Source organism: Symphalangus syndactylus, chromosome 13 (genome assembly GCF_028878055.3).
Source record: "Symphalangus syndactylus isolate Jambi chromosome 13, NHGRI_mSymSyn1-v2.1_pri, whole genome shotgun sequence".
Taxonomy (NCBI): domain Eukaryota; kingdom Metazoa; phylum Chordata; class Mammalia; order Primates; family Hylobatidae; genus Symphalangus; species Symphalangus syndactylus.
The window spans coordinates 73,400,677-73,424,418 of NC_072435.2; the positions used below are offsets into that span (position 1 = coordinate 73,400,677).

The 23,742-nt window shown below is 36.5% G+C and overlaps 1 protein-coding gene across 9 annotated transcripts in view; it reads left to right on the plus strand.

Moving 5' to 3' along the window:
* The window catches only part of NAV3 (neuron navigator 3), a 908,101-nt gene that overhangs the window by 705,824 nt on the left and 178,535 nt on the right, over positions 1–23,742 (plus strand). For all 9 annotated transcript variants that reach the window (XM_055236272.2, XM_055236270.2, XM_055236266.2 and 6 more), the window contains one exon: positions 8,066–8,181. In XM_055236272.2, the coding sequence (XP_055092247.1) occupies positions 8,066–8,181 (116 nt within the window). The remainder of the gene's footprint in view (positions 1–8,065; positions 8,182–23,742) is intronic.

Consider the following 23,742-nt stretch of genomic DNA (forward strand, 5'->3'; position numbering starts at 1 on the left):
TGCATGCACATGAGCATGTGTGTGGAAAGCATGATCAGAAAAGTTACTTTCTTCAGTATGTAAAATGGATTGTTTGTGGGAGAGGTCAGAGTAGGATGAACCAGGTTAAATGTATAGATGAAGGAGCAATTTACTGAATTTCTTAGGTAGGTTTGTTAAATCTCAAAGGAGGCTCCAGTTATTGGAAGAAAAGAGAAAGGAGAACCATACAGTTTTTTCATTCTGTTTTTTTAAAACTCCTTTTTTATTGTTCCTTCTCTTTCTTGGTGTCCATCCTGAGCTATATTAGTTGAACCTGTTTTTCTTGCCTGGAGTTCAAAAATTGTTACCTTACATCCTTCAGATTTTCAAAAAATACCTCCCCTTTTCCCATATGTCATTTTTCTTCCATTGCTTTTGTGTTAATTACATCACAACTATATTCTACATGCTGTCAAGGACATGTTAAACAAAATAATATAGTAATTGGTTAATTATGGAGAAAAGGGAGACCTGTGTGTTTTCCTTAAACCTGTCTCTTTAGAAGCCTCCAACAAAGTTTTAAAATAACGCTTACCCAGATTTATAACATGCTGTTTTGAAGTCTACATTCTTTCTTTTCTGACCATTTGTAGTAAATGCCAAGGAAACAATGCATTGGACATAAAGCAAACATGTAGAGGCAAAGAGAGCAGAACCAGGGTTTTGAGCAGTTCTCAAAAAAGAAAAATACCTAACCCTTAGAAAAGGCAAGGCACTATTCATAAGGAGAAAAGTGTCATGCTTCTTAAGCCCATTAATTAAATGTAAGCAGAGACCCTCTATTAACACTTGACTTGTAAAATTAGGCCAAGAAAATCTGAATTTAGAGTTTTTCCTTCTTTTGATATAATATGCTGTACTTTATACAACCACACCATGGATTCTCAGAAGAGATTTTTATTATAAAATATTTCTGTGGGACTATAGATTTGCCTAGGATGTGACAGGGAAATTGACATTTTAATATGCTATTTTCCAAAAGGCAAAGAATGCAAAACATTAGTTTTGAAAATGCTTACTCACAAGGTTTTAAGTTTGGCTTATTTGTCGAGCCAGTACAATGAGGAGGAGGAGGAACTGTGAGTTTACAAAGATTGAAATGTGAAGCCTTTAACCATCATTCAGGTAATGCTTTTGTAAGCCCTGAAGCTCCTTCTACATAATATACCACAGTAATGGTTTTATGTGAACTGGGCATAATTGGCTATCAGTAAAAACTAAAGCTTATTGAATGCTTGGCTTGCCAGCTTGTCTTTTGCTAGGTTTGATATGTATCCACACGTCAGGTAGTGATTTACCTTTCCTCTCACAGCAGTACTTTTAGGATGGAATATGGATACACTGCTAGAAGAGGCACTTTTGTGTAGAATACTACCACGAGCCGCCATTTTCCCAGCAGAAGGGTTCACAAACTACCTTTTCTGTGCTTGATTACAAGGTTCATGGCAAGATTGCCTAACCAAGCCATTGTTGTTCCTTCTCTTCATATTTTATGTTATGTTTTTGAAAACAATTTTAATCTTACAGAAAATTTGCAAGAATTGTGCAAGTGACTCTCATTACACCTCTCCCAGAGCACTCAGAGAACTTATTCATATTTCACCAAGTTTCACCAAAAATGGTCACTTTTAGTAATTCAGGATAAATATTGCACCTAGTAGTTGTCACATCTTCCGAATATCCCTCAATCTGGAACAATCTTTTAACCTTTCCCTGACTTTCGTGATATTGATAAATTGATGGCTAGGCATTTTACATAATGTTTCTAATTTGGGTTTGTCATATAGTTCCTCATTATTTGATACATATTAAATGTATTTTTTTGTCTGGAATGTCAACGAAATGATACTGTGTTTTTCCCGTTGCATTTTATTGGGTGTTTCATGATATGAATATCAATATCTTCCATTTTGGTTGTGTTGAATTTGATTGCTTGAGTAAGATAATATCTGCCACAGTTTTATATTCTAAGTGAATTTGTCTCCAGTTGTATGTAATAGGTATTTTTGTGGGAAGATATTTTGAGACTGTGTGTAAAAATGCAATTTTTTATCTACTTTCACCCACAAGTTTTAGCATCCATTGAGCTTTGTTGCCTGAATTAATAATGTGCTATTGTAAATGACAACTGGTTTTCTAATTCCATCCTGTCTTCTGCGTTTGCTCTCTGGCATTCTACTTTAAGAAAGAGATATATTTTCTCCCCATGATCTTTCTATCTATTTAAATTATATGGACAAATAGATTTCTACTGTATTTCTTATAATTCATTACTATCACAACTTACTTTGATGCTTAATTTTCCAAGATTTGGCCACTGGGAGCCCCTTCAAGCTGGCTGTGTCTCCTTTCCAAATGCCCTATCTCTCTTTGTGAATTTTCTTTCTTTATGGCTCAAGGTGTTCTAAGCTCATCTTGCACATTCCCTAACTTGGCTTTAGATCCTATTCTTTTCTTTAAGGAACTTGTATGTCTTTTTGTATAGAGTGATTTTAGAAACCAAGATCTCATTGCTCCTAGGTTTTCTTGGTGGTCAAAACCAAGAAATATATGTATGTATATACACACATACATACACATATGTTGAATCATTTATTTTGATATTATATATATATGACTTATTATAATTCAATGTGATTATTCACATATACATACATTCATAACACCTCCGATTCCAGCTCAACACCACAGACTTTATTTTTCTTTCCATACTTGTGCCTTCTTTTGTCAACCATGAGAAACTTGGCTGTCATTATTCTCAACATGTTTTCTTATTTGCTCAACTCCCCTGAATCGAGTAAATCTTCCATCCACACTAGACTTCTATTCACCCCAACAGCTTCCTGGCCTTGGCCCTGGCTGTCACCTGTCTGCCTTTCCAGAATGAAGAAAATAGGAAAGCAAGCACATTACTGGTTTTTGAAAGATATGTGCTTTTCTTTCTTTTTTGTTGGGGTTATAAACGGGAATTACAATACCGTTAGTTAATGTTTCTGACTCAAATCAGTTCTACTTGTGTCTACATTTGTGACCATATCTATATCAAGATGGATCCACAGGGGGAAATATTTCTTGAATATAAATCAATATGCAAACGTTCATGTTTATGACATTAAAGATTAGAGGTTTGATAGCGTCTAGGATTTATTACTGAGTTCCTTTTAATGATCAGTACATAAAGAATAGCATTTAGGTTAGACCAGTGGATATGTCACATTTAACGACTGAGTGACTGAGCTGTCTGTTAGCTAAGGGAACCTCAAATGCAATAAAATACTTAGTTCAGAGGCATTTTGATGGAGTTAAACTGTAAGGTAGTAGTTAATAGATCAACATTTACAGGTAGCCAGATTCAAGTACTGGTTAAGCATCTACTAGATTGTTATCTAGGGCAACTTATTTGACCTCTAGATGTCTTAATTTCTTTATCTGCAGCCCCTACATTGCAAGATCGTTGTGAATTTTGAGGATAGGCTCTAGGAAAATACTAAGCACCACACTTGGCACATATTAAGTGCACAAAAACAGGTAATAGCTCTCATGGTAATCACTGATCCATGGTATCATGATTTTTAATTACTACAACTCTCAGTAACAGATGAAGGACCTGGCTTATTAGAATTCTAAATAAATTGTACTCTGGAGGCTGAGGTGAGAGCCTCTCTTGAGCCAGGAAGGTCAAAGCGGAAGTAAGCTATGGTTGCTCTAGTGCGCTCCAGCCAGGGTGACAGAGTGAGACCGTATCTCAGAAAGTAAATAAATAAAAGAAATCCAAATAAACTGTTTTTGCAATGCTATATCTTATAGTTTCAATAGTTACTCATAACATGATGACCATGTTGTAAATGCACAGTAAGATTGTCTACATAGGACCATGTTGCTGAATATTTTGAAGGAATATTATGATACATATTTTTCCTTTTTCCAGTTAATAGGAAGAGAATGCATTATCAATTTATGGGGAAACAGTGAATGTGCCACTGCAATATTCACTATATCTGTCAAAATGTACTTTCTGATTAGAAAACACTCTTGATTCTAAAGTCTTCATAAATTATTTCATGAATCAACTCAAATATTTTTATTTAACTGGTATGAATCATGCATAAAAATAGAGGGTATGTTGTGAGTCTTCAGAGATTTAACTTAACTTCTTTGATCATTTGCATAAAGGGTACATCTTTACCAGTTGGCATTGATTGATCCTCTATAGACTGGAGTTAAAATCTAATTTTGCCGTAACAAATTGTGAGGTGGAAATACTAGAGAAACGGATGGCTTGTAACATCAGTAGACATTTCTGGTCCCATTTACATGTGAATATAAACCAAGGATGACTTCTAAGTCCTTTTTACAGTGATTTGAAGTTTACCTTCATCATGCTCCTTTCTTTCATTGATCAATCTGTTTCCTTATTAATGCTAATGTAGATCACTCATGTAGGGAATTTGATGAGAAATACACCAGAAAACTTAAGGTAAATAAGAGTCTCTTGTGACTTAAACTAAAAGACATAAAAAAGTGAGTCTGCCAAAAATATGTACTGCCACATTAACAAAAATTTTAAAAAGGCTTCCAAGACAAGACTGAGCTGTCACAAGTAGGAATACACTTTTTTGAAAAGCATTTCTCAGACAGGGGGAGTGGGAACTTAACCAATGGAATTAAGTCTTACATGTTGAGGAAGATAGCTGTAAGTCAGCTTCTGAAGAATTCTTTTTAAGAGCTGTTTGCTTTTAGTAGAGCAAAAACTATACTGCTAAAATACATTCCAAGTTTTCTTTTACTCCAGACTTTCTTAGACGGAGATAGAATCTTTTTTAACTAACATGGCCACAAACATTCTTGCTCCTGTGACAGTTGTTGGTCTTGTTCTCATAAGAACCAATTAGCAGTGGGCTTTAGACAAATATTTCAGTGAAATGCTTAATGTGACTCAGTTTCTAAAAGATGAATCTGTGAATACAAAGTCTGCAGGACTAGAGGTCAACCCTGGCTCCCAGCCAGTTCAACAAGGTACTGTGTCTCTGTGACACTTCGCAGGCAGCCAGTCAGCTTTCCCTGAGGTCCACAGTTTCACTACCTACTCTCCATTTAAACTTCTTCAGCAAGTAATAAAAATCCTTAGAACACTTCAGAGGATTGTTTTTCCCTTTGTTCAGAGACAATAGGTTAAGGGAGAGGTCAGCAAGGGGTAGAGTGGCCCACGATAGATGAAGCCAGGTGGAAGAACAGACTTTAGTAGACTTTAGAAACGAATGGGGAGGGACTGTCAGTAGATGGGGGATATGCGAGAAATTGGGGTCCAGAAGAGAAAGAAACAGGCTACACAAAGAGCAGATATATTTTCTCTTTTAATATTGACCAGAATTTCATGAGAGAGAATGTATTTCCAGTCCTTTTGTAATAACAGTTGATTTCACAATTATTTTGCAAGGCAGGCATTTTTTCTTATTTTTACAGATGAACAAACAAGTTCAGAGAGGTGAAGTAACTTGCCAACATCACATGAGTTAATAACTGATTAGTGATGGGGCCAAGTTTTACACTCCAACCCAGTGTATTTACACATATGCTACTCTTTCTTGCATATGTTTTACCCACCAATAATTTTGTTTTACTATTATGGCTAATATTATTTATTCATATATTTATAAAAGATTTGTTGACTGAAACATATTCTGATACAAGACTGGACACTGGGGATACAATGGTGAGTTCAAACATGGAGAATAGGGTCTAGTCTGGGAGTTAAACATTAATCAATTAATTCATTAATCTCATATCACAAGAGTATGAAGTGCTGAAAAGATAGGTCCAGGGAATACTAAGTGTTTATAATTGGAGACTTTGCCTGATCAGTGAAATTAGGGAGGAATTTTTAAGAAATAGTCACTTGAGCTAAGACTTGGAGGGAAGGAACCAACTGGATGAAGTGGGGAGGAAAATAATCAAGTGTAAAGACCCTGTTTGGGTAGGAAGCTATGGAAAGTGCGTAGAAGACTCTTGTGACCACGGTAGAGAGAGGAGAGAGGAGTCTTGTGTGAGGTGATGCTGGAGACCATCATCCCATGGGTTGCATGGGACCCAGCCATGCAAGACCTTGTAAGTTCCATAAAGTTTTCACCAGAGGGCTCCATGAATCAGGACCAGGTTTGTTAATGAAATATGATGACTTCAGTTCTATAAATGATGGGTTTGACGTATTTTTGTGACAACCAAGAAGAAATGTCAATTAAACAGTCTTTATATACATCGGGAATTCAGAGTAAAGTGCTGGGTTAGAGTTAGAGTTTTAGAATTCAGGCATAAATAATAATAACCAATACAATGAATATGATTGAGATCATCTAGAGAGACTATAGACAAAAACTGGAAGAAGAATAGAATATTCCTTTGCTGAACTCCTATTTCTGCTCTTTGTATCCCCACTTCTTTTTCTACTACCAAGAACCAAAACATTTAATGATTATGTAAAGGAAAACCATAGAATAAAGTAGAATCCAGAGAAAATGGGAAACACACTGGAGAATTTTTACCATAGAAGCCAAGGTAGGACAGTTTGATAAAGGAAGGAATGGGCTGCTGTTCTAAATGCTGCCAAGATACCAAATGATTGGAAGACTAAAATATCTTTTAAATTTAGCTACTTTGAGGTTTTTTTTCTGGCCTTAATGGTATATATCCTATCACTTAAATAGTACATTTTCTTTCTTAATTTGTTTATGCTCTTTATATTCAGTTTTAAGCTAGAATAAAATAGGAACAGTCTGTCAGAAATTATTGGAGGCCAAGGCACAACTTTGTATAGGAAAGTTGCTTTCTTGCATAGTTCTTTCTTTCATATATTAATTCACATATATAACACATATATCAATACAGACAACTTGTAGTTTTCCATACTTTCATAAAACCTAAGTGAACTTTTAAGTTTCTAGGCCTGTCAGTTAAATATTGACTATTTCTAATATCAATGATTACATTTTTTCTCTTGAAACTCAAATTTAGATGAAAAGCAAAATGTTAATTAAGCATTGATTCAAAAATATAATACATTTTTATTCACATATGAACATTATTTGTAAATATTCTTAAAGTAGTAAATATTGAAAGATCACTTGTCATGGCCCACACCTACTACCAGAAATAAAAGGGTAGAAGTAAGGCAAATGAGATGTCTCTAAAGAACACAGTCCAGTGTGCAATCCTGTATTGGCTTGCCTCCTTCTGTGTCTTAGTAGTTCATGCTGTGAACATTTAAAATGTGTGCTAGTTTGTGTCAAATATACATCGATTTTGAAGCTGCATCAAATAGAAAGCACATCTTAAAATATTTACCTGTGCATAAAGGGAAGAAACGTGCTTGAAGTATCATTAGAATATCAAAAGTATTCAGGACCTTTGTTGAGTGCTTTTCATTTAATTAGAGACTCTTTACAAGTTAACCACACACAAAAATACATACCCATGTACATACATAGACAAATGTGAAACAGATGATGTGAAAGGTAATTGTAAGAATGAGAATTTGTTTCTGGTTGACTTTAATTCCTCTGAAATCTTTGGTAATTAAGTCATTATCATGATGTATATAGCCTAGAACAAGATTATTTTTTATTTTTACACATTATTTTAGAATATATTTTATAGAAGTTTTGTTTTAAAAAAGAATTTTAGGTGTGATTTTAATACTTTCACTATTCTCACAAAAAATGTAGTTTGGCCATATTTCCTCTAAAATAGCAAAAGAAATTGGATCTTTTAAAATATTTTGCCCCCAAATTATAATAAACTATTGGTAGTTATAAGCTTCCAAATTTAGACAAGCCTAAGAAATCTAATTCCACATCTCATTCCCACTTAAGTTGTATATGAAAAATAACACAGTTCTCCTATACATAGACAGCTCTGGAACATTCCAGTCATAAAGAAATACTTACCTTGATGGAAAATTTGTAATTAATATTTCTTGTAGAACTTCTACTTTGATGAGTGACTAGTGACTATAATTGCTATTTCTTTCTATTTTCATGGTTGATTTCAGGGCACATTCAGAAAATGAAGGTACCACTTTACCATCAGCTGACTCCTGTACCAGTCCTACAAAGATGGACTTATCATATAGTAAGACTGCTAAGCAGTGCCTGGAGGAGATATCTGGTAAGTGACCTCATCGATGCATAGGTCAAACCTAGGAATTTCTGTATTCTTTCCATAAGACTTTTTATTAAATCATATATGTGGTATACTGTTTTTAATGCAAAAATGGACTATATACATCTCATGCTTCAAAGATTGTTAGCTATTTGGCTATTCTGCTTAGGATGATCTCTTTGTTACTGTAAAAGTAATGGTAGTCCTTTCAGAAGTGAAGACTTTAAGTCATTTTGCCCTCAGTCAAGTTGAATAAAATCAGAGAAAATCTGGATAATACATTTGGAGATTGAAAATAAACTAATGATTGGCCATGTATATTCTCCATGGCTAATGCAGCCTGCTCTGTCATCAATTCTGTACGATTTAAAACATTTCTACAGGGCGGTTTCAAATGACCATTCTAAAAAACTCTGAAAAGGAAAGTATTTTATTATATATAGATGATGTAAGAAAAAAATAATACATATCCCAGACACAGCTATCATGTTTTTGGTGTGTATAAAACGGGATGCTCAGCTTGAGCACAGTGTTTTCTCTAGGGTCCAGGTAAGCCTAAGCATATACGGAAGGCATTTAGTTTAATTTCATTACATATAGATCTATATTCATGAGGAACCAAGTAACCTCCTAGCAAAATATATTGCCCCTAAAGGGTGAGAGAGTAAAGAGTACTTTATCTGCTCCTAAGTATAATAATGGATGAAAGTAGTGGTATGTCTGTTGTTCCAGGAAATCTCTGGCCCAAGCCTTGTGTATTCACAGCTAAGTTCAAATGAAGAAAACTTTAAAATTAAAATTATTTAATTTTAAAAAATCACTGTGCACTCCAAAGACTCAAAGTATAAGTATTGCTAAGAAGCTCAAGTGACTTTATCACAAATTTGGGGGTTAAGAAACTTCCCCACTTCAGCAGACCTGAAAAACATTTGGCAAGCATTAGACGTGACTACAGCATCCTGCAGTGGATATTGACAACAATTACAGAGCAACATCCCAAGGGTACATTTTGGAATCAGCATTAGTTGATAACACTAGGCGTCAGAGGTTTCATATTCAGATGACAACAAAGGCCAGTACTAGGTAGGGGTAGAAATGGTAATGCCAAGACATAGATATAGGGCTAGTAATTGTAGATTTTTCAAATACATAGGGGATGTGTTGACTTTCCATTAACTCTGGGTAGTACCATGGTCAAAATAATGCTATGTGTCTACTATGACCAGATGTTTTGTAAAATTAGCATGGCATGAAGATGTGTATGCCTCATATATTTATACATAAATGTCCTCGATATGCATGTTAAGTACTAGAGCTCAAATCTGTAGGATAAATGAATTTAGTAGAGTTTGAATTGCAATTTTATGTTAATTTCACAAAGGAACACTGTTTTCAGAAACTCATATATCACAGTATATCTGATTAAATAAATAGTCTGTATTTGATATTTTTCTCCACTTTCTTATTGTCTACCCTTTGATCACGTTTTCATTTTTCCAGTTGATATTTCATTTTAACATTCTGATTTTTAATAGAATACCTGAAAGTGAATATAAACTAGCAATTAATGTAATAATTTAATGGATTTATCAGAGAGCATAATATCATTTTGCAGCAATAATCAATTATTTACATAAAATCATAGTTTTCAGTCTAGGATTTGGATAGGAATTCAGTAAAAGAAAGAAAACAGAAAATAAATGGTATAATGAGACTTATCTAATTATGTCAATCTCACTATCATCTGTTTAAATGCAGCCTATAGTGGGATAGTGAAAATGTCTCTCATTGCTAACCTGAGATTTCCTGGAAAAATTGTGTATTATTTGCAGTTAGTAAGTTATAAATTGAGTATATAATTGAAGAAATTTAGATAAGGAAATATAAGCAGGCCAGTGATAAGATGACTATCACAGAGAAATTAGATTACATATCTTCATCATTTTAAGATTTTGGTTTATGGGTCACTATTACTCTCTTACCATTTCTGCCTTAATTTTTAGTGATTTTAGTATCTACGTGGGTGTTCTTTCTAACACCTTGGCCTCTCCTCCCATAATTTTGTCTTGCAGTCCCTCCTGAGCTACTTATTCTCATCATCATACCCTAGACCTAGGCACCATCAGAGACTACTACTTCTCTATGACCTCACTTTCATGCACTGCACTCTGACTGGTTACATTTTCCTATCATTTCAGTATTCTTCCTTTGTTCTCTGACTCCAGCAATGATTCCACTAGGATTTCCAATTCATTGATCCTACCACTTTTAACTGTTCTTCACCAACCTCTGCATGTTTTTCTTCTCTCCTTAGTCAGCTAAATTCCTGTAATGAGTGAATGTATTTTTATTTTTATATACCCTAACTCCATTGCCTCTCTCTCACTTAATTGTACTCATTTGATGAAATCATGACCTGGTTACATTTAAATCTCCACCTATTCTATACCAACAATGAATGAACCAGGAGAAAACACATCGCATGTCAATGCGGCTCACTTTACATTCATGACCTCCAACCTCAAGTGACTATATAATGCTCCTGGCAGTCAGTCTATTCTGTATACCTTTTTTTCTCAAATGTCCGACATCACTGGTCCCATCCTTTCTCTTAACTGATGACCTTGATGTATACTTCACTTAAAAAAGTGAAGCACAAAGAAAAGTTCATGAACCCCTGTCATCACATCTACCCAAGTAAAACATATATACCCTCTTAAAACCTATTTACTCTGCTTTTACTTAGATTACTCTCTCTTCTCTTTAATAGCTCCCTCCCAACCAAATCACTTATTTTAGGCCATAGCATACTATCATTTCTCCAACCTTAATTTTAAAAAAACAACTTCCTGGCCAGGCGCAGTGGCTCACACCTGTAATCCCAGCGCTTTGGGAGGCCAAGGCGGGCAGACCACGAGGTCAGGAGATCGAGACCATCCTGGCTAACATGGTGAAATGCTGTCTCTACTAAAAATACAAAAAAATAGCCAGGCGTGGTGGCGGGCGCCTGTAGTCCCAGCTACTTGGGAGGTTGAGGCTGGAGAATGGCATGAACCTGGGAGGCAGAGCTTGCAGTGAGCCGAGATCGCGCCACTGCACTCCAGACTGGGAGACAGAGCTACACTCCGTCTCAAAAAAAAAAAAAAAAAACAACACACAACTTCCCTTGACCCCAAATTTGTCCTCAAGTGCTGTTGTGATTTATCTCCTCTTACGGCATGCTGTAAAAAGAGCAGGGTTCAATCACAGTCTCTTAGGCTTTTAGCCCCACTTCTCCACTGGAACTGCTCTTATTGAAGTCACCACTAATGTCAACATGGCCAAATCCAAGGCTCAAGTCTCAGGCCTTATCTTATTTCACCTCGCAGCAACTATTTGTCCTCTTCTAAGAAGGTTTCTTCCTTGGTGCTATAGTTTGGATACAGTTTGTTTGGTCTCACCAATTCTCATGTTGAAATTTGATCCCCTTGGTCAGGCATGGTGGCTCACGCTTGTAATTCTAGCACTTTGGGAGGCCGAGGGGAGCAGGTAATGAAATCGGGAGTTTGAAACCAGCCTGGCCAACACAGTGAAACCTCGTCTTTACTAAAAATACAAAAATATAGCTGGTTGTGGTGGCAGACACCTGTAGTCCCAGATACTTGGGAGAGTGAGGCAGGAGAATCGCTTGAACCTGGGAGGCGGAGATTGCAGTGAGCTGAGATCGCACCACTGCACTCCAGCCTGGGTGACAGAGCTAGACTCCATCTCAAAAAAAAAAAGAAATTTGATCTCCAATGTTGTAGGTGTGGCCTCATGGGAGGTGTTTGGATCCCAGGGGCAGATTCCTCATGAATGGCTTGGTGCCATTCTCCTGGGAGTGAGTGAATTTTCACTGTTAGGTCCCACACAAACTGGTTGTTAAAAGTAACCTGGCACCTTCACTTTCTCTTGTTTATACTCTCACCATATGATCTCTGCACAACAGCTCCCCTTTGCCTTTCACTGTGAGTGGAAGCAGTCTGAAGTCCTCATCAGAAGCAGATGCTGGAAGCAGCTTCTTGTACAGCCTAAAGAACAATGAGTCAAATAAACCTCTTTTCTTCATAAATTACCCAGATAGTCCTTTATAGCATCACAAATGGACTAAGATACTTGATTTTCAGGGTCATATATCCCCTCTGTTTTCCTCAAAACTTACTGTTCCTTCTTGGTTTCCTTTTCTAGTTATACTTTTTTCTTGACGATTTCTTATGATTTAAATGATCCAGGTCTCTGCTTCTAGGTTTCTCTACCTATAAATGTGATTTAATATCGATATTATCTCATGGCTTTAAATTTCATCTATATTCTAATGGCTTACCAATGTCTCTCTCTGCTCTAGTTCTCTCCCTGGAACTCTGGACTCAAATATCCAATTGCCAACACAATCTTTTCACTTGAATATCTCATAGACATTTCAAACATAATATATCCCAAACTGAACCTCTGATATTAACCTAAAAAGTTGTACCCCTCGAGAACTCTTTACCCAAGTCTTCTCCATTTTGATTAATAAGAATTTCATCCTTCCAGTTGCCCAAGCCTGAAACCTTAGACTTATTCATGGCTCCTTTTTAATGCCTCACACCTGATGTCCTGATATTCTATTCATTATAGTATCTTGTTGGCTCCAGCAGTATTGTTTTCTATTTGTACTCAGAAACAAATGGTGTATATGAATCAGCTTTTTGGGATATTTCTCAGTACTTGAACTCTTGTTATTTTCTCAGAAATTCAGGAACTGAAAAAATTTAGATGACACAACATTGAACTAACTATAAGAAATAAGGTACTAAGATACCCTAGAATAATTGCATTTTTAAAATATATCCAGAATTTGCCACTTCTTCTTTTTTCTACTTTTGTCTATTAAGTGGCATCACCAATGGATGGTTAGTATATAGATAGCACTCAATAAATGCATGTAAAATGAAATTAATATAATGGATATAGCGTTAAATAAGAACTACACTAAAAAAGGAACCTAATAATTTTCAGAGGAAAACAATAAACAGAAAAGATAGGACTTATATCTTTGGCTTTGGAAGGCACTCAGGAAATAATCACAGTGAACTTAAGACCAATTATACTCAACTGAAGGGGTTGATATAAATGGAAAATAAAAATTTACTTTTCATTATGCCATCACTGAATAATCAAAGAATATGAATAAGAAAATGTTTAGGCATTCTACAGAAGTAATGTTACAGTTCAGAAGCTCTCCCTGTTGAGCTGGGATTTTAAAACAGCACATTATAAAATGGAAGAAAGCCAGGAATTGTGGCTCATACCTGGAATAGTAGCACTTTAGGAGGCCAAGGCAGGACGACTGCTTGAAGCCAGGAGTTCAAGACCAGCCTGGACAACATAGTGAGACCCTGTCACTACAAAAAAAAATTCAAATTATCCAGGCATGGTGCTGTATAGCACACATGTAGTCCAATCTACTCAGGAGGCTGAAGAGAGAAGACTGCTTAAGCTCAGAAGTTCAATGCTGCAGGAGCCATGATCATGCCACTGCACTCAAGCCTGGGTGACAGAGCAAGACCTTGTCTCCAAAAAAAAGGCGGGGAGTTGGGGGGACGGGGGGAGAAGAAGAATAAATTTGTAACACAGGTTGAACATCCATAATTTAAAAATCCAAAATTTTCAGAAGGTCCCAAACTCATAAATTTTTGTGTGGTCACATAATGCCACGAGTGGAAAATTCCAAACCTGACCTCCTGTGACAAATTGCAGTCAAAATGCAGGTGCACAGCATAGTTTATTCAGCATTCTCAGGGGAAAAAATAGTCTGTCAGCCCCTTTAGCTGCTATGTATCTTTTCCATGCACACCCAGATTCCCCCACGCAAGCACACCCACAAAGGGTAATATAATGGCATGTGTGCAGAATGGACATGCCAATGGCAGGTTCCCCACAGTGCCCCACATTGGGTCAAGACCTATATGCATTACACTGTGGTTTTTGTTTTGTTTTTGTTTTTGTTTGTTTGCTTATTTTTCATTCTGTGGCATAAAGATATTGTTGAAAATGTCAAAAAGGCCTGAAGATACCCCTATGGATAACAGTGATAAGAAAAAAAGGAAGCATTTTTTTTTATTTATAGCACAGGAAGTCAAGCTGTTGGAGAGACTAGACTGTGGTGTAAGTGGGAAACATCTTCCGGAAGAGAATGGTGTTGGAATGACCACCATATATGACCTGAAGAAACCAAAGGATAAATTGTTGAAGGTCTCCATTGAAAGTGATGAACAGAATTAATGAAAAACAGAAAAATACTGCATAAAGCTAAAAATGAAGATCTCAATTGTGTATTGAAAGAGTGGATCCATCAGTGTCACGTTGTACACATGTCACTTCTTGGTATGATGATGGTTAAATAAGCAAAGATCTTTCACAATGAACTGGCAATTGAAGGAAACTATTCAATAGGCTGGTTGTGGAAATTTAAGAAAATAAATGGCATTAAATTTTTAAAGATTTGTGGTGATAAATAGTGAAGACATACATTGACTAGTTTGCCAAGATCATTGCCGATGAAAATCTGACTCTGGAACAAATCTTTGATGCTGAAACAACACAAGTTTTGATGCCTCAGAAAGATACTGACACAGAAGATAAGACAGCCCCTACAGGAAGTAAGGATGCCAAGGACGGAGTAACTGAGATTGGATGTACTTATACAGCAGGAACCCATAAATGAAAACTTGCTGTGATAACCAAAAGCTTGCATCCCTGCTATTTTCAGGGAGTGAATTTCTTACCAGTTTATTATTATGCTAACAAAAAGGCTTGGATCACCAGGGACATATTTTCTGTTGGTTTTGCAAACATTTTGTATCAGCAATTCTTGCTCACTGCCAGGAAGCTGGACTGAATGACTGCAAGAATTTGTTTGATTATATTTATTCTACTCATTGTCTAGCTGAAATTATTATCAAAAACAATGTTTATGCCATGTGCTTTCCCCAAAATGTGACTTGTTCATTTAGCCAAGTGACCAGGTGATCCTTCATTCGATAAAGAATAAATATAAAAACACTTCCTTAAATAGCATGCCAGCAGCAGTGAACAGAGGTATATGTGTGGAAGATTTTCAAAAGGAGTTTAACATGAAGGATGTCATATATGCTGTTGTCAAGCCTTGGAATGCAGTGACTAAAGACATGGTGGTACCTGCCTGGCACAGCCTCTGGTCTGAATCTATGTTCAGTGATGATGATGAACCGGGTGGTGACTTTGAAGGATTCCATATGTCAAATGAGAAAAACAATGATGTCTGACCCTTCCTATTCCAAAAACAAATAAATAAATAAGTAAATACTTTCAGAGTCCATAAGAAGGCTGGAAAAAGTGGATATCAAAGAAATTTTTAACATTGATAATGAGCCTCCAGTTGTTCATTCATTGAACGTTGATGACATAGCCGAAATGGTGCTGAATTCAGGTGACTGTGATAATAGTAATGATGAAGATAACAATGTTAACACTGCAGAGAAAGTGCCTAGAGACAATATGATGGAAATGCATGATGATCTTAGTGAAGAACTAGAGCAGTGTACATTCATTACAGAACAATAAATTATGTCAGTTGATAAAAGTCAGAGAGATTTCTAAGACAAAAACTGTTGTTAAGGAGGCAGATGACTCTGGGGGAAACATTTTAAAAAGCTACACAGCAGAATGCCGCCTCATCCCTAGGGGGCCCATTTCTCGGTCCCTCAGCTGCTTCTGATGTTTCTTCTCACCTAAAAAAAAAAGACAGTGTACAGTAACCTTTTAATCCAAACACAGCATTGAATGTAGAGATGGAAAGCTTGTGGTTGTTTGTGGTTGCTGTTGTTTCATAGCTGATACAGGTATTCTGGCAATGCTACTGTGCTGCTTAGTGACCTTGAACACATTATTTTTTCACTGCATTAATGCTATGTCATATTTTTTACTGGTAAGTACTTATGTATAAATAACTGCAATAAAATAATTGCCTATTAGTAGCATATAAATTCAGTCAGGAATGATGGTGATGCCACAAAACCACAGATTGTCCAATCCAGTTAGGTGACTGAGATGGAGACACCTTTGATTTCTGATGGTTCAGTGCACATAAACTTTGTTTCATGCAAAAATTTTTTTAAAAATGTATAGAATTACCTTCAGGCTATGTGTATAAGATGCATATGAAACATGGGTGAATTTTGACTTGGGTCCCATCCCCAAGATATCTCATTATGTATAGGCAAATATTCCAAAATCTAAAAAAATTCAACGTGCAAAACACTTCTGGTCCCACGCATTTCTGATAAGGGATATTAAGCCTGTAATAGAATAACCCTATAAAAGAATTAACCTGTCAGAATTCTAAAGCTCATGAGATGTTTTCTATATTAATGATGCCTCTCTTTCTCAGAATCTCCATCCCTTTGTTGGCTTTCCTCTTTCTGAGTTCTGGATGCTAGTGAAACCACAAAGCACATAAGCACTTGAATTTATTGCCAGGTCCTAGCTCAGACTGGCCCACAGAATACCCCTTCCAAGACTGTTTGACATGTGGAAAGAGAAATGTTCTAGGAATTGGAAAAAATAAATTTTGGCTTCAGCACTGCGATTATTTAGCGATTATTTGGACTCTGCACTGCGAATTGCTCCCTGATTCTCTTTTCTGTGTGGTGACTATGATGATACTTAATAAACTCAGAAGATTGTTGTGAGATATGGTATTATTCTTCCATCAGTCTTTTCAGTAATTATCACCTGGCATCTTACACATGCCAGGCATCTCAAAATTTGGGAAAACAAATGTGACTAAGAAGTGAGCTCTCCTTTGAAAAAGTAAGAAACAAATAGGTAAAATTTAACACCACAAATAAATGAATAAATAGGCACATGGAAACAACTAACTTAGCTGTAAAGAGTCATGCAGAACCTAAAAAAAGATCAGACATGAATATTGTGGAATTCTAATGAACAATGAAATTGTGGAATAACATTCTAGGTAGAAACAACCTCATGAAAATAATGGGAAACAAATTCTTTTTAACTTATTCTTTTCATTAGTTTCTTTTTGTAAAATTGGGCATTTCTCCTAAGCTCACTGAGGTTTTGATAATTCTGTGATTTTCTGTAACCCCAAGATTCAAGACTATTGTTATTGTTGAACTTTTATTGCTCATGGTTGCTGTAGGGGCCTCAATGAGGGATAATTCTGCTTCCCAAGTGAAGTGGCCTTCATGATACAGAATTCTGAGGAAGTTAGTCTTGGCAGGGTAAGATGCAGGTTTTATAAATTTATGAAGTATATATAATGTTCAGAGGCCTGAAAATAATACAGAAAATAAAATGTATAGTGTCTAGAAAGGGGTTTAGGTGAGTTAGGAGTTCTATAGCTTAAGCTCTATTGCTGTATATTAAGCCTACCTGCAAGTACTGGTGTCGTTTTGTATGTCTGGTATCCATTGCCCCATCTTCTGATAACAGCACCTTGATTTTCTTTGGGGAGCATTTTCTGCTCATGTGATCTAACTGAAATTGATATAAGTGGAGCCAATGAGAACAATCTATTCACTGACTGCAGTGACTGTTTGAGGACTGGATGTGTGACCCAATCAAGTTTGATCAGAACAGAAAAGACTCAATCTCAAGACTTTTCCTGAGGTTGTTATAAGAGAAGTGGTCTCTTTTTCCACTACACCTAAAACTAATAAAAGAAAAGCTTAGACCTGCTTACGGTGACCTCCACTCTCAAATGAAACAAACATAGAGGAAACAGAACCTAAATCAGGAGAGACCAAATTCAAGGTCATTGTCGGAAATGACTGAGCCCTTGAAAAATCCATGTCTGAAACTATTTCTCCTCTACTTTTGAGTTATGTAACCCTGAAAAAAATCTTTTTGTGCTTACACAAATGTGAAAATCATCCCTATTGCGTGACCCACAAGACGTATGACATGTAAAGATTTGCCAGACTATTAAGGAGCAAACTTGAATGGTTCACACTGCAATGAAGATGTGTTAGAAGGATTTGCTAAGTTAGTTGGAGAGCTTAGCTGTTTAAATTTTCACCAATGCAGTAACTCACTTGACGTTATAAAAACATTGTCTTTGACATTAAATGGTAATGAAAGTTTAAAAAGGTGATAAATTATGGTTTGAAGATAAACATCAGAAATGCATGACACTCAATAAAGTAGAATACTGGATAAATGACTTTTTCAATTTGAATATTCTTCATAAGTCTTCAGTGTACCTCTCCGAAATTTTTAAGTACATAACTTAAATTTGCTTTTGCTTATTATGTTCTTTGTGAAGAAACCTAGTTGTATTTACCCAATCTGATGATGGTAGCTCCAATAATTATTATAGTCAGGTGAAATGTATTATATAATTTGTGCCATTGAAGAAGTAGCTTAATGCTTCCTGCCTTTCCTCTAAGATTCATATCATGGCCTCAATATTACAAAGCTGGCTGAATTAATGGTACAGATTTTACTGCTTTGGCTTGAGTTTTATTCTCACATTCATTGACGGAAAGAATTTGTCCTCAGAGGACATCCCTTTCATCATCTGCCAAGTGATTCTGCCAAATGTAAAGCGAGCCCAAATTTTCATCCCACTGGTACTCAAGGAAGTTTTTCAATTTTTCTTCTATAGGTTCACACTTGCCTTTTTTTTTTTTTTTTTTTTTTTTTTTTGCATAAGACTATCCACCAACATGTTTAACATTTGTTTAATTCACTTCTTAACCTTTATCTGGAATTTATATTCAACCAAAAAATGTTCATAGGTGCCAAACTGGCTCAATATCAATAAAGCTGGCGTGTCATTTGTAAAAAAATAGTATTAAAATTATTGGATGAATTCAGGAAACCATTTTAGAAATAGAAGAATTTAGGTTAAACAGAAGGATAAGCGAATGGTTACATGTGCTTTTACTGACTACCAGACTTTGTATTGAAAGTGGGAAATATCTGACATTTACAATCTCTGTAAATGATCACTGAAATTGCCTTTTTTTAATGTTTATAAAGATCAAGAAGATCAAGCTCAGATAATTCAAATCAGTTTAGGTCTTTTACTTAAATCGCCACATTATAATTATGTTTACTAAGGAGCTGAAAAGCAGTCCTTTCCAGCACATTATAATGGCTATAACTTATTTTAGGTCTTGGCGTAATTAGAATGATTCACATTTTTCCTACTGACTGGGCGTATTTGTCTCCTTTGCAGTGCGACTTCCTCCTCTTCCTTGTATAACATACATCTATATGTGTGAATACAAACAAATATAAAAACATCTATATATGAATGTACACCCAAAGCAAGCAGGATGGCTGTCTCCAGAGAAGGAATAAGTGGGTTCCCCACTGTCGCTCAGGGTAAATGTGGACTGATGTAGTTCTGGGACAAACCTACTGTAACCACAAGTTAATAACAATATCTTTGAACAAAGAAACAGACAGAAACCCCCTTTTGATAAGCCCTCTCTACAATCCCCTCCTTGCTGGCTCCATTGGACTGAGCCCATCCTTTCCAGGGTTCACCCCTCCAGAGGGATTAAACTTCCTGTCTCATTGAATCAGAAAGAACCATTTGATTTAATCTGACAAATGAAATACAAGTGGAAAAATGACATGGGATGTTCCTGAGCAGAAACTTAAGAGCCATTGCTTGGATCTCTCACTTCTCTTTTCTTTTGGTCATAAAATCAACATGTCCCAGACTAGGATTGCTCTTGCAGCACGGTTGTTAGAATAAAGAATACCTGAGAGAGAGCTGTAACAAACACAGAGTGGACATTAATGTCAGCAAAAGTACATCTTTGTATTGAATGCCACTGAAGTTTCTAAACCATTTGTAAATGCAATATAACAATCTAAGTCAGGATTTCTCAACTTTGGCACTATGGACGTTGTAAAATGCGTAATTCTTTTTTGCTTGGGGGTGGTTTATCATTGTAGGATGTTTAGCAATATCATTGGCCACTTCCCCTTAGATATCACCACCACACCCACAGTTGTGATAATGAAAAATGTTTCCATATATTGCCAAATATCCCTTTGGGGAAAAACCATCCCCAGTTGAAAACCACTAATCTCAGCATAGTAGTTCTCAAAGGGGGTTTTCAGAGCCAGCAGTATCTGGAAATATGTTAGAAATACAAAGTCCCAGGACCCTCCAAGTCCAACTGAATGAGCAGTTATATGGCTGGGGCACAGCAAACTGTGTTTTAATAAGCCCTCCAAGTGATTCTGAACATACGAAGCTTGAGAACCACAGGTTTAAACTGATTGGTATATATATAAGCAGTCTTGAATAAGGAAAGGGCATAAATATTGCTTTTATTTACAGATGAATAAGGTCAACTCTTTTGATATATAAAGCATTAGAATTGCAGTTTTTGTGAATCTGTAAGGCTTTAGGGTATATTAGCATATATACTAGTGTAACAAATGTTAAATATGTTGAAATTTCATAATTTGAACAAATTTCACTATGGTCTCAGGACTTGGAAATTCACTGTGTCACAATAACTCAGAATGAAGGAAAAAACTTTTCTACTTAGGAATTCTAAGGGGAGTGTCATTTTGGTCTTCCAAAAAATACTTTACAAAATTATGTTTTTAGGAGCATAACTGTCAGTTTCAATTATCTGATATTTGTACTCTAATTTTATTTAGCACATTTTATGTAAACGAGTAGTATTTAAAAAGTATAGAATTGAGAATTGAATGAGTATCAATAATTCACAGATTTCTTTATTGCAGAATTTTGTCACAAATAATTGCTGTTCTTTCCATCTAATTTCCTTTTCATGTCTATAAAATGGATCTAAGTCTGATCTACCTTGAAAGGTGGGGCATAAGGAATAATTAACTTTGCAAAGTAAGTGGTTATTATGTGTAAAGTTATAGGCAATGCGTATTATAATGCTAATATATATAGTTATGAGATTGGGTATTTCCTCTAGTTGAGATTGGCAATAGGAGGTAGAAAATCACAATTAATTTTGCCGCATTAGCTCTGAAAATGATGAAGATAATATTTCTGCATATTTCTCCACTTTCCCTCATTGATAAAGGAGAAGTCCCTATTTTTCTGTTTCTGAGCAGAAAATCTTCAGAAGTTAAATACTAAAAAGTCGATAGTCTTCTTCTTAACTGTCAATGGTACCCATGATTTCTGCTATACTATATATTTGTTTTTTAAAGGTGTCTTAAAATCAGAATTTTGTGGTGGTGTAGTGTACATACCAGTACAAGGTAAATACAAGAAAATTATCTTTAGGTTTTCTGTTTTTACGAAAACATTAAAAAATAAGAGCTGATTATGCTGTGATAGGCTTATGAAATAGACCCGGAAAAATGCAATATCAAAAGACACAATGTGCATTTTGTGTTATCTGTGACATTATTATGTTCCACACACTTGACCACAAACTTTCAATTTTATGCTTTGAGTCAAAATATGAAGGGAAAACCCTTTTGAGTAATTTTTTTTCTTTCTCTTTCCTTTTTGTTTTTACAAAAAGGCTGTAAGAAATCTTTATCATCACATTAGGATTTTAGGATTCAAAATAAAAAGCCTTTGACTTTGTTCTTTAAAAGATGAGGGAAGTCTTTCCCTTTAAAGCATTATCTCCTAGCGGGTGGAGAGTGTCATGCTTCATTTTTTAGGTCCTTTACACTCTTGAATTTGATTTGTGCTTTTACAGCACAAATCCCAACATTCAGAAGGGAGATCTGCCTGCTTCAGCTGCCTGCAGCTACAGAGAATTAGTCTGTCATTCTCGGCATCGGGGAGTGTGTGTTGTGTATGTGAGGGTGTGAGTGTGTGTCCGTGTTTGAGATTGGGTGGCTGAGAGTCATTTAAATGTGCATAAGGTTAATAGTGGAAGATCTCATACAGGCTTGGCTCTGAAACCTGTGGCATTCTACGCTGGACAGCCGTTCCCGTGCCTCTGTTTTAATTTGGCAGGATGTTTGCTGCCATGGCAGCCAGCAGCATCCACTGCAGCAGCAAGGAAGAGCCATAGATCTGAGAATGCAGGTGGAATACTAAAATGTAAGAGGCTCGTGCAGGGCTGGGCTTCAGTGCTTAATTCCTGCTCTTCCTGGGCTCCTATGGGAAGGCTGTACTTGCTGCACTGTGTCAGCTCGTTAGAGTAAAGGGTTACAGACCTGGGTCAGTTAAGGGCTGGTGAAAGGCAGGGGAAGAAAAAAAAAAAAAAAAGCAAAAAGCAAGAGACCTCAGCTCGTGCTGCACCTCCTGGCGTTTCGGGACACAGAAGCAATAGAGGGAAATGTGTACCCATCCTCCTGCTGAGACATGTGATTGGATGAAGACGGGCAAACGTAGTTGGCTTCCTGGACTACTTTTCAGCTGGAGGAGGGTCTTTGGTGAACTCTTTTCTGCTTCAGATATATTCGAGCAAAATATTTGTAAGTACTGCTGATTAGTAAAATGATGTGTCAAGCTAAATTGGGGGCAAATAATTATATATACTATATCTCTAGAATCTTCTGTGAATGTGTGAGCTTGAGCTTTTATTGAAGTGCATGTGATAATCAAAATCAAATGGATCAGTTACAATCACAGTGTAAAAAGACAATATGAAGTCCAGTTGAAAGGAAGGAGCCACTGAAGAATCATGCAGCGGCCTGCTGAACTCTCTGTGTTCCGGAGCAAAGAAGTAAGGAGAAAGGGAGCTTGCCTTCAGAAACAAAAGTCTCTGACCAATCTTTCCCTCACCAGTGATGGGGAGAGGAGACCCACGGTGCGCATTTCCAACTGGTTTGGAAATGCTGCCAAGGCCAGCCAGAGAGAAGCCAGCTATGCAGAGCGGCGCTCACTGTCCAGGTTTCTCTCGCGGTCTGTGCAGTCCCTATATCACACCAGCAGCTCAGCCTGGAACCTCCTGCCTGCTGGGGGCAGCCAGTCAGACAGTGAAGACTTAGAGGAATTGTCTGCAAGAAGAGGCTTGGAAGGTGAGAGTGATGAAGATAGTAGGTCTGAAGATGAAAACGTGTCCTCCAAGCCAAGCAGCATCAGCAGAAGCTGGGCTGAAGAGGAGGGAGAAAGCTGTTTGCGGGAAGGGACAGCTCATCTGGATGAGGAGGTGATCCTTACCATGCTGGGTGATCTGGAACAGGCACTTTACACTGACTTATTAGGTAAGTCCAATTTGTTCCTAAAAACATGTATGGGATTTTAAGAAATTTCATAGTCTCTTATGAAATTATTTGCATTTGCCAAATAGCTTTCATGTTTTTAGACTGATTTTTAAAAATATATGGTTACATTATAAATTCCTGTTTCTTGAAATGATTTTTTTTTAAATTTTTTGGTAAAACTGAGCTATGAGCACCACTGGTAAGGTTCATTTGGAGAAAGTAAATTCCAGAAATCTGCCATGGGCATTATTAGCCTCGCCTAGTGTCCAGTACCTTCTAGACATCCATAAATAAGTTAACATTTTAAAACTCCAAACATGTTTTTCACCTACTCATTAAAGGGGCCTATTTGTTCAACTTCCCTCAAGGTGACCT